This window comes from Pinus tabuliformis, chromosome 8 (assembly GCF_031772625.1).
Source record: "Pinus tabuliformis cultivar Carrire ecotype Pingquan chromosome 8, CPIR1, whole genome shotgun sequence".
NCBI lineage: Eukaryota > Viridiplantae > Streptophyta > Pinopsida > Pinales > Pinaceae > Pinus > Pinus tabuliformis.
The window spans coordinates 1,887,327,309-1,887,345,364 of NC_142294.1; the positions used below are offsets into that span (position 1 = coordinate 1,887,327,309).

The window sequence follows — 18,056 nt, forward strand, 5'->3', positions numbered from 1 at the left end:
AAATTACAGTTAGCGTATCTATTAAACTCAAAGATAAAGAACTGAGAATATCTGAGCAAAAGAAAAACAGTGTATTTCAAGAACGAGCCTTATTCCTACTAGACAAATATGTTACATTCATAGGAAACCCCAATCTGGAAACCGGCTTTATATTAGAGAATGGAAATCTGCGTCGAAACCATATCCTGACCCTAATTTTCATAGTAAGCAGGATATTTTCCGTTGAAATCTTGAAACAATTACAGTTCTTTATAACCGTAATCTGCTATATATATATATATATTCCTAATACGAAGATTTAAAGATAAGGATAATAAAGATTAAAGGAACTCTGATTTCCGAACCAGTCGAACCGTAGCAAGGAGGTCCTGGAGAGTTTATAGTGTCGGGCAAAGCCTGAACCCGTGAGTTAAACAAAAGAACAGCCGAATTTGAGCTGAGAAGTAAACCCAAAAGATTACCTTGAGTTAAAGGTCTGCTCGTTAACATGGAATAAATTTTCTGAAGATTATGACAGTAAATTATGCATATCGTTACAAGGAGTAAGAGCAATGCGATTACAAGGAGAAGAACCATGCGATAATCGTCAGACTTGCATTCATGAAAATACAGTGATAATATCCAAATACAACAAGTGAAATACCAACGATTCCATACGAATGAGGAAACAAATAATAACAACTTACAGTCATAATTTAACTATAGAACCTCAGAGTCTCGGGTTATGGAGAAAACCCAGAACTGTCGACCGTGCTTCTATGGCAACCAGAAGCAGGTGCGGCAGTCCTTTAACAAGTCTATACATGACTGTAAAATATATTGACGTTACGAATTAAACCCTTAATACATTCTGTAGGCAAAACGCATCCAACAGTAAACGAAAATCAAGAATGAAGAATGAGGAATTCGTAATACGAAGTTTGGAAGACTTCAAACCCTATATATATTTCATAAAACCTTGTTTAACAGCAAAAGAGGGTAAACCATAGCATAACGCGAATAGTGAGTCACATTAAGTATTGGCCGCCAAGCCATACGAGTCCAAATGGAGAATAAGCGAGCTGGCTTAAAACCAGAGCTTATGTATAAATTACATTACATTCGGCAGTTAAAATATATACAGAGGATTAATAGATTTAAACAAAATCTTCAGTCTCGCGAACCAGAGGTGAAACCCCAAAATCGCCGCAACAAAGTACTACCCAATAATCCTTATCCTGACCCAGAACGTATGGAACCGGAACAAGAGCATCCGTCCATCATGATCTGCGGCCATCCGTGCAAAGATAAGGTTGGGGCCTGCTTGGCACAGAGGAAAACCCCTGGTAACAAGAGGCGAGACGGAACAGAATCATCCAAGATTAAACATCTGAATAGGGATAAATACCTGTGCAAACTCGGCGGACCGCATCTGGAAGGATCCTCCTATACCATCAAAACCGGAAGTCGCCGTATGCAACCTGTCAAGCCATAAACCGAGGGATTACTCTACCTCGTAGCAGATAAACCAAAATCATATTCAAAAACCTTAAGAAACTGACAGCTAATTACCTGATCGATTCGAAGGTGAGGAACCATGGAGCGGAATCACACCAGAGAAGGCGCATGTGCCTGGTAAGATGGATGAACTGGGCGCGAAACACAGAAGCAGACCACATGCAAAGGTGAAACGGAGCAGAGGGTCATGGAGCGCCGAGCCAAAATGAGTAAAGTCTCAAGAAATCCGGAAAGGGCCGTGTATATACCCTGCCTCCCAACAGAGGAAACGTGGAGCATCCGTGGCCCTTGATCTCATGCGGAGCCACCGAACCGTTGATCAAGGCACTAATGCCCAGAAGCAAGGCGCGGGAAAATTCTAGACTAGGCAACCTCACTCCAATCACGTGAACAGGACGGTGAGGGTCAGTACTGTTGCCAAATGTCAAACGCATAAGATGCCAACAGTCAAGAGCAGGACAGCCTTGATACACTCGAGGATGAATCATAAAGTCCCGAAGCCATTGTATCCGTGGTATGACATAGTCGAGGAATAAACAATGGTTAATCTAATATATAACAAACATTACCTGCCACACCATAGACCTTCCAAGGTTACGTTGATATATGAGGTGGTGGCACTATATGCTCAGGCATATAAATAAGAGTAGGTTCTATTAAATAAATAAAAAAATTATGATATATGTGTTATCAAGTAGATATGTGACAATTGGTATCAGAGCCCAGATTACCCATACTGTGGCCTCTAGGATGTGAATAAAATATTAAGAGATGAGAAGGTCATTATGACATTGATAATCTTTTTGGGGTAACAAATTGTGCAGGTAGCTCACAATGTTCCATGTTTCATGATCAAATCAGGCCAGGTACAGGCTAGTCAAGAGGAAAGCAAAGAGCAACAAAGGTACCACAAGTAATAGTTAGCATGCAGGGAGCTGGCAGCGCACCGCACAGGACCTCAGCCAATTGGGGGCCTGCAACAAATTTTGGAGACAACCCGGAGTTGTGGGTGCAGCTGGGTGAGGAGACCCGCAGCACGAATCTAGGCATACTAGAAACAGTTCAAGAGCTGAAGAATGAAATGGCTCGGTTGCGGGAGGATAATGCACGATTGACAATGGAGCAGGAAAGGATTCTAAAAAGTTTGTCCGATAAACAGAACCCGCCACTAGCTAACCCCAGCGCAGAACAACAGAGAATGACAGAGGAGCAACATTATCAAGCAGAATCTGAAATCCCTGAAGAAGGAGAGGATCAATCTGATCATGCATCATAACAGCAGACTTCAAAGCGTCAAAAGGTGGAATTACAAGGAGAATTTCGGAAAATTAAACCCCCACACTACGATGGGGAACAAGAGGAAGCGGCTGAGGCGTGGCTAATCAATATGAATAAATATTTTCAGTTATATGAATATGATGATAACTTGAAGGCACGATTGGCTATCTTCCAGTTACAAGGGAAGGCGACGCTGTGGTGGGAGGAAGTTAAAATCATTAAAGGGGTAACCGAACGAACCATAACGTGGGAAAAATTCCAGAAATATTTTAAGGAGAGATACTTGACGGAACGCTTTTATGATGAAAAATCAAAGGAATTCCATGATCTGTGATTGGGACAGTAGACTATGGATGAGTTCATCAATCGTTTCACATATTTGCTCCGTTATGTACCCTACCTTAAAGAAGAAAAAGCTAAGGTGAAGCGGTTTGTTAGCAGTTTACCCATGTACATGAGGGAAAGGATTGAATTTGACAATCCTAGAACCATGGATGAGGCTATTCGCAAGGCCAGAATCTGCTACCAGCAGAGCAAGCAGAAAGGGGACAGTACCAACAGAAAATGGAATGAGAAAAAGAATAGTAAAATTGTTGGTAATAGTAAGGGAAGTCGAAGCGGTGGAGTCAAAGGAAACAGCAAGGGCCAGAACAGTAGAGCAGCACCGAGAGGTTCATTCAGGTCCAAGCCCATCAGTGAAACCAGAATGGGTGAACCACCCGCCAAAATGGATACTGAAGGAATAACCAGACCCCAGTACAGTGCTGGGGTTGTGGCGGACCGCACTACGTCAAAAATTGTCCACAAAGGAAGGGAGCTGATCAGATATCCCAGATTCATGAGGCATCAACCGTGGGTGACGTGGGACGAAGTGTGCCAAGAATTAATGCAGCTTTGGACGACCGCCAGGCAGAATACCAGCCCACCATGGTAGAGTTTGAAGGTAAAATTCTAGACCTTTCCATCACTGTTCTAATTGATCCTGGAGCTACTTTGAGTTATATTAGTCCAAAGATAGTTGAACGGTGTAAATTGCAGCCTGAAAAATTCAGGAACCCTTGGCTGGTACAGTGAGCTACAGGGACTAAAAGACGAGTAATGGCAAAAATCAATAATTGTCCTATAGTGATAGCAGGACAGCCAATAGTGGAAGATCTGAATATGCTTCCACTCGGGTCCTATGATGTCCTAATTGGGATGGACTGGCTAGAAAAGCATTGGGCTTTAGTGAACTGCAAAACGAAGGTCATACGGTACAAGGATGATGCTGGAATAGCACAAGAAATGCAGGGAATTAAACGACCAGTACAGGTCCGGTCAATCACTGCATCTCAGCTGGCAAAATGCATCCGGAATAGATGCCAAGTGTATGCTATTCAGGTGGGCTATGCAGAAACTAAGAATAAGGTAAACCCGCTGGACCACCTCCCGATAATAAAAGAGTTCGCGGATGTGTTTCCGGAGGAAATTCCTGGATTACCTCCAAAGAGCGATATAGATTTCACCATTGAGCTAATACCCGGAGTTGCTCCAGTTTCGCGGACACCTTATAGAATGAGTGTACCTGAGTTCACTGAGTTGAAAATGCAACTACAAGAATTGCTGGATAAAAATTATATCCGCCCTAGTGTATCTCCATGGGGAGCTCCGGTATTATTCGTCAGGAAGAAAGACGGAACTCTTCGAATGTGTATTGATTACCGGCACCTGAACAAGCTCGCAATTAAAAATAAATACCCCTTACCCCGGATTGATGAGCTATTTGATCAAGTCAAGGGAGCGACAGTATTTTCTAAAATTGATTTGCGATCTGGTTACCATCAAATCAGAATTAAAGAAGAGGATATTGCTAAAACAGCCTTCAGGACCCGGTATGGACACTACGAGTTTGTAGTGCTGCCTTTTGGATTGACTAATGCACCCGCCACATTCATGTGTTTGATGAACAGCGTGTTCCATCAATTTTTAGACAAATTTGTACTAATATTCATTGATGACATTTTGATTTATTCTCGCTCTAAGGAGGAGCATGAGGAACATCTCTGGATGGTACTGCAAACTTTGCGAGAACATCAGTTGTATGCTAAGCTCAGCAAATGCGATTTCTATAAAGAGGAAATTCAGTACTTGGGTCATGTGATTACAAAGGAAAGGATTGCCGTGGATCCTGAGAAAATAAAAACCATACTGGATTGGCCTGTGCCAAAAGATGTGGCGGATATCAGATCTTTCATGGGATTGGCGGGATATTACAGAAGATTTGTGGAAGGCTTTTCGAGGGTGGCATATCCTATCACGTCCTTGCAAAAGAAAGGGAGGACATTCAAATGGAGTTCTGAATGTCAACAAAGTTTTGAAAGACTTAAGCAATTACTCACGTCTACTCCCGTTTTAAGTATAGCTGATCCGGATAAAGATTACGTGGTATGCACTGATGCCAGCTGAGAGGGCGTCGGAGGTGTGTTAATGCAAGAGGGGAAAGTGATAGCCTATGAATCAAGAAAATTGAAGGAAAATGAGCAGAAGTATTCTGCCTATGACTTGGAGTTGGCAGCTGTCATACATGCGCTTAAGGTGTGGCGGCACTACCTTCTAGGAAGGAAATTTCTGTTATTAACAGATCACCACAGCTTAACAAATTATTTTAGTCAACCCACACTGAATGAAAGACAAGCCCGTTGGGAAGATTTCTTAAGTGGGTTCGACTTTGACATTAAACATCTGAAGGGAAAGGAAAATCGTGTAGCCAACGCACTAAGTCGAAAGGTACAATTTTTGTATGAAGTTACATTCAGTAGATGGGAAAATTCCTTGCGGGAAACAATGAAAACAGCAGCAAGTCAAGACGCTGAATACCAACAAATGAAGCGGAAAATGCCACTTTCCAGCGAAGGAAGTCAGCAGGAATATGAAGTTAGCAGGGATGGAATGCTGCTTTTACAAAAAACGGTTGTTTTTACCAAATGACAACAGCCTCAAAAATTTAATCTTGAATGAGTTTCATACCAGTCACTACGCTGGTCATCCCGGGTACCAGAAAATGCTGACAGCACTTCGGAAGGAATATTACTGGCCGGGAATGAAAAAGCATGTGGCTGAGTATTTAGCGCGATGTTTGGAGTGTCAGCAGATCAAGACGGAGCACCAGCATCCGGCTGGATTATTGCAACCCCTGCCCATCCCAGAATGGAAATGGGAAATTATATCAATGGACTTTATAACTGGGTTGCCTAAGACAAAGAGGAACAATGACTCTATTATGGTAGTGGTATATAAGTTAAGTAAGGCTGCACACTTTATACCAGTGCAATCCACCTACCAGGCAGTGCAAATTGCACACATTTTCATGCAAAATGTGTTCAGACTTCATGGACTCCCAAAGACTATAATATCAGATCGGGATGTAAAGTTTACATCCGCTTTTTGGAAAGCGCTATTTGCATAATTGGGTACACAGCTGAATTTTAGTACAGCGTACCATCCCCAGACTGATGGACAGACGGAGAGAGTAAATCAGATGGTGGAGGACATGTTGAGGGCATGTGTCATGCAAAAACTGACACAATGGGAAGACTATTTGCACCTGGTGGAATTCGCTTACAACAATGGATATCGCACATCAATTCAGATGTCTCCATTTGAAGTTTTGTATGGACGAAAATGTTGGACGCCCTCAAATTGGAGTGGCCCGGAGGACAAATTAAGGTTGGGACCAGAAATGCTCAAGGAGATGGAGGACATGGTCAAAAAGGTGCGAGCCAACCTGAAGGCCGCTCAAGATCGGCAGCAAAATTTCGCAGATCGGAAAAGAAGGTTCAAAGAGTATCAGGTGGGCGATCACGTTTACATCAGAATTCAAGCCAGGAAAAGTACTCTGCAATGGAGCAGTTGTGCTAAACTTGCACCCCGTTACTTCGGACCTTTTCAGGTCTTGGCCAGGGTTGGGCCAGTAGCTTACCAGCTAGCTTTACCGAGCCACATTAGAATTCATAATGTATTCCATGTATCCATGCTTAAAAAGTATATTTATGACCCTAAGCATGTGATCAAGTGGCAAGATATACGGGTAAGGATTGTTTTTAATTGAACTAATTGAAATGTATATGGAACAAAAGACTGATACTGCTCTTATGTGCAGGTCGAACCGGAAGGAGAGGTCCTAGTCTAGCCGCTGAGCATTCTCGACCGGAGAGAAGTGCAGTTGCGGAAGCGGGTTATTACCCAAATTAAAGTGCAGTGGTAGCACTATGGGCCTGAAGAGGCTACTTGGGAAGACGAAGAGCTTTTTCGGAAAGCTTACCCAGAACTGTTTGGAGACACTAGACATCGGGACGATGTCCAATCTTAGGAGGGGGAGATGTGATGACCCCGTAAAAATGTAATTATTTAAAAGTTACTACAGCAAAAACTGAATTAGAATGATATTGAAGGATTTAATTCTTTTGAGAATATTCTGTTGATTTTACATGTGCACTAAAATAATGATTAAAAGAATTACTTATGAAAGTATTTGAATTCCCAAAAGAGAACTGGGAAAGAAAAGTTAGTTAACAAAACCAGAAATAACCACCTTCCCTAACTGGAAGGGTTTCCAGGAAAAGGAAAGGTTGGTTGAAAGAACTCTGGGCTGTAGGGACACGCAGAGGGAGAGCAAGAAAGAAAGAAAAGGGAAGGAAAAACCCTGGATGGACTAAGTCTGGTTAGGACCAGATAGTCAAGCACGCAGTGCTGGCTTACTGAGGATAGTGATCCGGTAAGCGGAAGCTTGGGAGGAGACTCAGGTCTCGAAAGACTGGTCTCACGGTTGGGTGGATAACAAGCTTTACACAGAGATTTGGCAGGAGACTGGTTCCAGACTCACCTTATCAGTGGAGATCAGGTAAGTAACGGAACCCTTACTTCCCCATATTTACCTGTGTAATTAATAGAATGATTGTTATTATCTGTGCAGCGGTTGTAAAACAATATATAGTATGGCTATGACTATCTGTACAAAATTATAGGCAATGTTGCTGTACAAATACAAAGATAGTATAAACTATGATTAGTTGTACATAGTTATAGACAGTTTGCTGTAAAAGAATCGAAAGATAGTGTAACTATATATTCGGTACAAAAATTACAGTTAGCGTATCTGTTAAACTCAAAGATAAAGAATTGAGAATATCTGAGCAAAAGAAAAACAGTGTATTTGAAGAACGAGCCTTATTCCTACTAGACAAATATGTTACAGTCATAGGAAACCCCAATCTGGAAACCGGCTTTATATTAGAGAATGGAAATCTGCGTCGAAACCATATCCTGACCCTAATGTTCATAGTAAGCCGGATATTTTCCGTTGAGATCTTGAAACAATTACAGTTCTTTATAACCGTAATCTGCTATATATATATATATATTCCTAATACGAAGATTTAAAGATAAGGATAATAAAGATTAAAGGAACTCTGATTTCCGAACCAGTCGAACCGTAGCAAGGAGGTCCTGGAGAGTTTATAGTGTCGAGCAAAGCCTGAACCCGTGAGTTAAACAAAAGAACAGCCGAATCTGAGCTGAGAAGTAAACCCAAAAGATTACCTTGAATTAAAGGTCTGCTAGTTAACATGGAATAAATTTTCTGAAGATTATGACAGTAAATTATGCATATCGTTACAAGGAGTAAGAACAATGCGATTACAAGGAGAAGAACCATGCGATAATCATCAGACTGGCATTCATGAAAATACAGTGATAATATCCAAATACAACAAGTGAAATACCAACGATTCCATACGAATGAGGAAACAAATAATAACAACTTACAGTCATAATTTAACTACAGAACCTCAGAGTCTCGGGTTATGGAGAAAACCCAGAACTGTCGACCGTGCTTCTATGGCAACCAGAAGCAGGTGCGACAGTCCTTTAACAAATCTATACATGATTGTAATATATATTGATGTTACAAATTAAACCCTTAATACATTCTGTAGGCAAAACGCATCCAACAGTAAACGAAAAAGCAAGAATGAAGAATGAGGAATTTGTAATACGAAGTTTGGAAGCCTTCAAACCCTATATATATTTCATAAAACCTTGTTTAACAGCAAAAGAGGGTAAACCATAGCATAACACAAATAGTGAGTCACATTACGTATTGGCCGCCAAGCCATACGAGTCCAAATGGAGAATAAGCGAGCTGGCTTAAAACCAGAGCTTCTGTATAAATTACATTACATTCGGCAGTTAAAATATATACAGAGGATTAATAGATTTAAACAAAATCTTCAGTCTCGCGAACCAGAGGTGAAACACCAAAATCGCCGCAACAAAGTACTACCCAATAATCCTTATCCTGACCCAGAACGTATGGAACCGGAACAAGGGCATCCGTCCATCATGATCTGCGACCATCCGTGCAAATTTAAGGTTGGGGCCTGCTTGGCACAGAGGAAAACCCCTGGTAACCAGAGGCGAGACGGAACAGAATCAACCAAGATTAAACATCTGAATAGGGATAAATACATGTGCAAACTCGACGGACCGCATCTGGAAGGATCCTCCTATACCATCAAAACCGGAAGTCGCCGTATGCAACCTGTCAAGCCATAAACCAAGGGATTACTCTACCTCGTAGCAGATAAACCAAAATCATATTCAAAAACCTTAAGAAACTGGCAGCTAATTACCTGATCGGTTCGAAGGTGAGGAATCATGGAGCGGAATCACACCAGAGAAGGCGGATGTGCCTGGTAAGATGGATGAACTCGGCGCGAAACACAAAAGCAGACCACATGCAAAGGTGAAACGGAGCAGAGGGTCATGGAGCGCTGAGCCAAAATGAGTAAAGCCTCTAGAAATCCGGAAAGGGCCGTTTATATACCCTGCCTGCCAGCAGAGGAAACGTGGAGCATCCGTGGCCCTTGATCTCATGCGAAGCCACCGAACCGTTGATCAAGGCACTGATGCCCAGAAGCATGGCGCGGGAAAATTCTAGACTAGGCAACCTCACTCCAATCACGTGAACAAGACAGTGAGGGTCAGTACTGTTGCCAAATGTCAAACGCATAAGATGCCAACTGTCAAGAGCAGGACAGCCTTGATACACTCGAGGATGAATCATAAAGTCCCGAAGCCATCGTATCCGTGGTATGACATAGTCGAGGAATAAACAATGGTTAATCTAATATATAACAAACATTACCTGCCACACCATAGACCTTCCAAGGTTACGTTGATATATGAGGTGGTGGCACTATATGCTCAGGCATATAAATAAGAGTAGGTTCTATTAAATAATTTTTTTTTTTATGATATATGTGTTATCAAGTAGATATGTGCCAGGTGTCTACATTCATCTATAAAAATAAATAAATAAAAATTGTGCTTTTCTCTCATATGGGTTTTCATATTAAATCTCTTGTGTTGTGTGCGCATTTTTTTATCTATTTATTTAAGTTTTGAAGGCAATTTAACCCTTCAAACATTTATATTGTTCATATGAAATATAAAGGCATTTTCCATATGAAAATTTATATATAATATTTTAAATATTAAATCTAAATAATAATTTTGTTTAAAATATATTAAATATAGTAAATTATAGTTTAAATTGATCTTAGAGTATGATGTAAATTTGATTTTATTTTTCTATGAATTTTCTTAGAAATTTAATGGATTAAGTGAAAGTGAAAACTTATCCTCTTTAATGTCTTTAATGTAATGGAATCAAGCCTAAATATAATAAATTGGAGATTATATTTATTTTAGAATATGATGTAAGACTATAATTGGAGTTTATATTTATTTTAGAATATGATGTAACACTCTTTTGAGTTAATTAACAATTTTCTTAAAATGTTACTAGTTCAGGTAAAAGCTTATTCTCTTAAAATATGGTTTCTTTTAAATAATTATAATGAATTAACTCACATTAATAATATTAGTCACAATTATAAACTATTGACTAACTAAATTATGGTAAATCTTCCAACTACTAACTTGTCTAAAAAGTTACTTGCCCAAATGAAAGCAAAAGCTTATCCTATTACAGCATAATTTTCTCTAAATAACCCTAATGCTATTACAACGTAATAATTTTCTTTAAATAGCCCTAATGAATGAACTCACATTTATACATAAATAGTGATTGTTAAAATTGGTTAACTAATTAAATTATAATAAATATTCTAACTGCAAAAAACATATAATCTAAATATACTATTAATAAATTATTAAAGCCTCACTTTATTCAATTAGAAAATCAGAAAATTATTTTATATTTAAAAAATCCCATTTATTAAAAAAAATTATAACTATTACACGAACATATTTTCCTAAAAAGTTAACTTTGGTAAAACTTTCCCATAATGAATGAACTCACATTTATATATAAATAGTCATTGTTAAAATTGGTTAACTAATTAAATTATAATAAATATTTTAACTAAAAAAACATATAATCTAAATATACTATAAATAAATTATTAAAGCCTCACTTTATTTAATTAGAAAATCAGAAAATTATTTTATATTTAAAAAATCCCATTTATCAAAAAAAATTATAACTATTACACACGAACATATTTTCCTAAAAAGTTAACTGTGGTAAAACTTTCCAACACCAAGATAAAAGAAGAGTGAAAAGCAATCTTTTCAATTCCAAGATTCCAGATGAAGATAAAGGAGGGTAAAACACAATCTTTTGCATCCAACATTCCAACCTAATTATCCTTGGCCTTATAACAACCAGAATTTATTTGGCTATGCTACTTACTTTCTTCCCATAGTTTGGCGTGTTCAGGTCATGGTATATATGTTCTCATCGCAAATGCGACCCTGTTAATATCCAACAAATAATGGAAGGTTTTGGCACGGGCAGAATACAATATTTCCAAACTGCTGGGGAGGGCTAGCTGTAGCTAACCCTTTTGTATCCCTTTTCACACAGTTCCTGCTCTTGCACGGCGTGCTCCCCTAATCTTCATCACTTTCATAATCTGAATCGCTGTCAGACTGACGGGAATCCCATAGTATTCCTTTGTGTTTGAATAAGCGCCTTGAGTCCGAATCTAGAGCTTCGCCAAAACTGCTGGGAAGCGATTTGAGACTCACACATTTCCACATGTTGAGTTTTTTCAAAGAAGAGCTCAAGGATTCACAATCTTTTGGCCACCGCCTTAGATTATAACAATTATCTAATTTCAATATTTTTAAACTTTTAAGCTGTGAAATGGATCCTGTTAATTGCTTCATAGCTGTGCAATGTGACAGAGTTAGTTCTTTCAAATTCTCTCTTAAATAGTCACCCCACTCTTTTGGGAGTTTTTCCAAATTTTGAAAATTAATCAATCTCAGTACTTGCAAAACTCGGAGCTGCTGAATATCACAGTCAAGGATTTCACGGACAGAACAGAGACTTCCATCCAATTCTATGTGTTTGAGATTCCAGGAGGGTATCTGCAATTGGTGTGGAAAAAAAATAGTCAATTCATTAAAACTCAAATTACATAATGATATGTGGATTTACAATTTTCAAGAAAAATAAGATTCAAAATTGTCAAGCCACTTGCCTCTTGAAGTAACGTCAAATTTTGTGGTCGATAACTCAAGAACCTGAGATGCTTTAAGCACGACCATTTGAACGGAAAATGCGGGGTTTCTCCTTTGTAAACAAGCAGTTTATCAAATGTGGTTTCACATTGTCCCTCCTCCAGCACCATTTTATGTCCGAAAATCCTCAATGAATTATGCATTGAGTTCAACTTTGTTACGGGTATATTACATTTTTGATCACTGAACCAGAGCCCTTTGACCAACTCTAGGTATTGAATCTCCTGCATTGGTCATGAGTATAGTTGAATTGCTGATAAAATCACGATATGAATTCTAAATAATATGTACCAATGCTGTATTTAATGCTAGATATGTAAAGATATACATAGATTAACAATATATTTAATCTAAAGTAAATTTACTTATACACTAATTAAATATATTGTAGAATATACATTATTTAAATCTAATTATATCCCACCCATCATACACCGAGCAATCTACTTAAAATAATAAATGTATTACCTTTTTGAAAAAATCCTCAATTTGAGGAGCGTTTGCATTGGTGAAATCAAATCTAGTATATAAATCAACTCTTGTATCCCGTGCTTTTTCTTTACCGATGGTCAAAATGACATCGTGTAAATTTATCATATCCTCGTCTTTGGAGACGAGTGCTCTCCTTTCTAGCACATTCAGTTGAGACTCTCCCACAATATTTGCCACTGTTTCCCACTCCCATCCTTTGAAAAAATAGCAAATGTCCAGAAATGGATTTTTGCACTCCTCAGGAAGACCTTCATAAGCGAAGATGTATTTGTCTATATCCTCGAAAGCATCACCCGTCAATCTTTTACTGTCTTCAATTACTCTACGATAAGATTCCCTGATTTGGTCCGGTTCGGACAGTATAAAACCAGCCATCATCTCCAAAAGCTTTGGAACTCCGCCACTTATCTCTACCAAATTGTCCAGTTCGCTGGCAGTTATTTGTCCGTTGATGCCATCTGGCCCATTGCACATTTCTTGGCTTAAAAGATCCTTTCCTTGGTCAGCGGAGAGTCTTTGCATCTTATGTACTCCTCTTTTGATATTGCATCGATTAAGTACATTTATATTCCGCGCAGTGATCAACAACCTCAATTTTTTTGCATCCTTCAATTTCCTGGTAGGCAAAAGTTTTTCAAATGATTCTGGGTCTACAACATTGTCGATATAAAGAAATGCTACCTCTTTCTTCAAAAGGTCGCCAATTTTTCGCCGTCCATCCTGAAAGTCGTCGAAATCTAATATATTTTCATCTCCTTCTGTTCCCTCAGACGTCCTGCCTTCTTCTGTACTTCTCGTCAAATCTTTTAAAATACTTTTTTGCAACTTCACTATTTCTGAAGATGATTTCGCTATTTCTGGAGATGCGTCTAACCTCACCACAGAATATTTACAATCTCTTACATAATAGCGAGCAAAAACAGCATCTGCAAGCGTAGTCTTTCCGATGCCACCGAAACCATGCACTATAACCATGAATGCCCTTTCCTCACTTTCCCACTGCAGAAGCTTCGTAACATTATTGAAGGGTTCTTCAATTCCCACTGTTTTCACAATATTAAACCACAAACATGTCACACACTCTTCCAAATCTTACTTTAAATTCTGGTATTTTATATAAAACAACAATTTCTTTGGCCACACAATTTACCTGCATGGTCCGGATATGCATGCTCTCTTGGTTTAAGCTTACGCGCCTTCCTACAAAATAGGCTACTGCAAATCCACGTCGACATTCCCCGTATCATACGCTGATTGAAGCCTTCAAATTCTACTTTTAAATGAAGCAGGTCATCTTGGTCCACGGATGTTGACCAAAACCTGCATCATTAAAACTCAACCAGCTACTTTATTTTTAACATTATAATTAATGGGATACAGAAATGGTGAATTTTTCAAATATCATTCTTGACATTACGACATTATGGGTGGCGGTGACTGTTCTTTACAATGAGTTTGTTTTCAAAACTGCATTAATATACTTCAAATTTTTTTTTATAAATCAGGTTGAATCATTTAAAAAAAAACATTAATATACCTCAAATTTTTTTTATAAATCATGTTGAATCATTTTAAAAAAATAAAGAAGTTTGATCAAACCCATTAATTCATTTATGTGACAAATAGTTTGATCAAATAATGATTTCGAAGAAACACATGAGTTGGATTAAAAAAAAATACAAACCAGACCTAATAAAACAAGTTTGAACCTGTTTTAAAATAGGAGTTACGAGTTTGGGACGATTACATAAGTATTTTGAAGAAATTTATTGGATAAATAAAAAAGATAAAAATGTTTAAAACATTTATATATATTTAAATTCAATATAAATATATATTAAAAGTATCATAATTTTACAACCACATAACGAAAATAGACATATTTTCTAATTAAACTAATAAAAATATCTATTTTACAAAACTCTTGATCTATCACTAAATACCAACACTAAAAACACTGCATAAAAACTCTCCACACCAACCAAACAACTCATATTTAACTAATACAAATAAGAAAATTTAGTTCTATTATTTTTATTGGACAACCAAAAGCCCTTGAATTGATTATTGTATCTCCATAGTTTATTATATCTCGATAATTTAGTGTTTTATATAACAATTAAGGATTGTGAATTTTTTAAATTTTATGCTTCACTGTTCAGGTCTTGAACTTAAGTGCTCAATTTGAGTATTATATCTCCATAGTTTAGTGTTTTATATAACAATTAAGCAGTCACAATTTTTGAAGTTTTATGCTTCACTGTTCAGGACTTGAACTTAAGTGTGCAGACTAAAAGATTGCATGATGTAAGTGGAGAGGGAAATAGGCTCTACCCTTAATTAAGTGTGCAGAGTGAAAGATTGTATGATGTAAGTAGAGAGAGAAATAGGTTCTATCCTTATTTTGGAATCTCAACAATAGTGGATCATTTTTGGGTTATCTTCAAATCTGAACAATATTCAGTCATAGAGTTTAGGCTTCTGTGATCCATATTAAGTTAGAGAAAGATTTCGGCGTAAATCACATGAAGAGTCATTTGTCGACGCGTTTCGAACCAACCAGTGTGGTTCATCGTCAGGACAAGATGAAGCTTATCTTAAAATCTTATATTATCTTAGAGTTTAGAGTTTTAGAGGTTAAAGTTTTAATATTGTAAGTGATACATATTGTAACACTTATCTTATAATTTCAATTAACAAAATTATTAGCTTCGTTTATTTTCTGTAAATTTATTTGGAATTTTCTCAAACAATTTTTTAACTCGTCCATTAATAACAGTTAAAAAAGGGTGAACTTTCATCAGTGACATGTTAATTTTAAAATGGTCACCGACTTGCTTCTTTTGAAATGATCAATATTTAATAGTTAATAAAAACAAATGAGTAAATACCTGTTAAATTTAACCCATATAAACGGTATATTAAATCTTACCTGGAACGAGAGGAGGGATTCATTTGATTGCAGCAGATCAGGGAACTTTTCACTATCAATTCTGTTCCATCTTTAGCTAAACCTTCCCGTTCTGCTTTCGCTAGACCTTCCCATCCTTCAAGATTCTTGACATCTATGGCCAAATGATACATTTCCTCCAAGAGAGAAAAGCAGCTTTCTTGGTTGGAAGAAAGAGTTTCAAATCTGTCCAGAAAATATGCGATCAGAAGAAAACCTGAAGTAACCCAGTGTGCCTGCCCCAATCCTTGTACGACATCCCGAGCGACTTTATTTGCTTCGTGAGCTGGCAAAACATCTTTCTGAATGCCAAAATAAGACGATAAAATATACATAAAATATCAAGAACTATACGAATTTAGGGTTAGTATCCAGAAGAGCACTCAAATCTCAGAAGAGTCTAGATTTACTCTCAGTAATTATACATATCTCTGAAAAGAATTTAGATTTGAGAATAATATATAGGTTTGATACGCACCAAGGAACAAATACCGTTTACTGCCTCCAACAGAAAGTCTTTTAGTTTCAAGAAGCCGGCTGAAGTCGGCCAATTGATCTTCTTTTGTGACTCTTTCGACCTTTTGGCCTTCTTTTGTGACTCTTTCTGCATCTGAGGAAAAATAAGAAATGAAATGTTTTCAATTTGGTGGGTCAATACAATAAAATATAGATGTGAGAGAGCACGATCCACATTACCCTGGTGACCTCCAAAAGCTCAGATATACGCTGGATAAGGGCATGGAGATCGCGGCTAACTGTTTCAGCCTCTTCATGAATGGCGTTAATGATATTGGACACCGTTTCGCTGGAAGAGGAGGAGGAGGGCAATCCGACTTGCTCATCATGGTTTGCAGCAGCAGCAGTTGTTGAAGTTTGAGGGGTAACCCCTTCCAGAACCTTACCATCAGCAACAGCAGGAGGAGGACAGGGTTCAGCAGTAGGAGTAGAGGGTTCAGAAGTGGAGGGAACTGACGGAGCACCAATGGGTAATCCGCCTTGCTCATCATGATGTGCAACTGGAGCAGGAGGAGGACAGGGTTCAGAAGTGGAGGGAACTGACGGAGCATCAATGGGTAATCCGTCTTGCTCATCATGATGTGCAACTGGAGCAGCATTTGAAGCTTGAGGGGAGTCCCCTCCCGGAAACTTATCATCAGCAGCAGTAGGAGAAGCATTGCGTTCAAAGGTGGAGGCAACTAACAGAGCATCAGTGGGTCGGGATCCATGTGTTCGAAGATGATTTGTATATACCACTGTGTTTGACGAAGAGTTGTCACCATCCCGGTCGTCATTTAGAACAGGCAGCTCTGCAGAAAGTGGGTTTTGGCTTTCCACGTCCGGAGATGACGGGGCTCTGGCTGAAAGGCATGGGAAACAGCTAAAGCAGCGACTGCTTTTCTTTTCCATGGAAAAGCATGAGAAACAGCTAAAGCAGCGACTGCTTCTCCTTTCCTTGGATTCAGCCAGGGGATCTGAACAAGTAGCCATAGATTATGCCAGCGGATCTAAACGAGCAAGGTTACTTGCAACTGGAATTTGGAATCTCACACTAAGGAGATAAAGCAAAAGCCGTTGAATTTATCTAAATGGTAGATTTTGAGAGTATTCCTAAATCAAAAAATCAGCTCAAAACAAAAATGACTAAACTTATGTAACTGGCAGATTCTTCAAATATCCCAAAAACAAAAACTGCTAAACTTATATAAATTACAGATTCCGAAAATATCCCACCTAAACCCAACAAAAGATTTCCTGTTCCGTGGAACCTCATATGGAATTCTTAAGAGGGAATCTGAAATTTTAGAACTCTAAATGAAAGCCGGACTCCAGTATTCGCAAATCACTCCGCGCAACTCATCAACGATATCAGACTCGGAAAGCAAAGAGATGTTAATAGGGACACCGTATTCCTATGACCCGGAAGGAACATAGCTGTAATCCACTGAAAATAAGAAGGACCATATGTTTTTCAATAGGTATGGTAGATATGGGATATGAGAATGTGCTGCAAAGTCCCGGTTCCGTATTATTTATAAATTGTTTTAGTTAAACTAGGTTAAGTATGATTTGTCATTAAATTATTATTAAAAATAATAATTATTATCATAACATCATTAAGAAAAAACGGAGTATGAAATATGAAAACAGAATTACAACCATGTGACTTAAATGGAATAAAGACATTTTATTAAACTGATTACTGTGGGAGGGTTCTTATTCCTTATTTGTTTCCTGATTTGTTGACTGT

General features: G+C 38.2%; 1 protein-coding gene across 1 annotated transcript; it reads right to left on the reverse strand.

Moving 5' to 3' along the window:
• Positions 1 to 11,383: 11,383 nt before the first annotated feature.
• On the reverse strand, positions 11,384 to 17,794 carry LOC149243929 (uncharacterized). The gene is made up of 7 exons (XM_089374666.1): positions 16,505 to 17,794; positions 16,287 to 16,418; positions 15,791 to 16,110; positions 14,009 to 14,178; positions 12,835 to 13,901; positions 12,327 to 12,590; positions 11,384 to 12,213 (listed from the first exon to the last, which is right to left on the reverse strand). Exons 1-7 carry the CDS (start codon positions 17,294 to 17,296, stop codon positions 11,731 to 11,733), a joined length of 3,228 nt encoding a protein of 1,075 aa, XP_089230792.1. The 5' UTR covers positions 17,297 to 17,794; the 3' UTR covers positions 11,384 to 11,730.
• Positions 17,795 to 18,056: the final 262 nt, after the last annotated feature.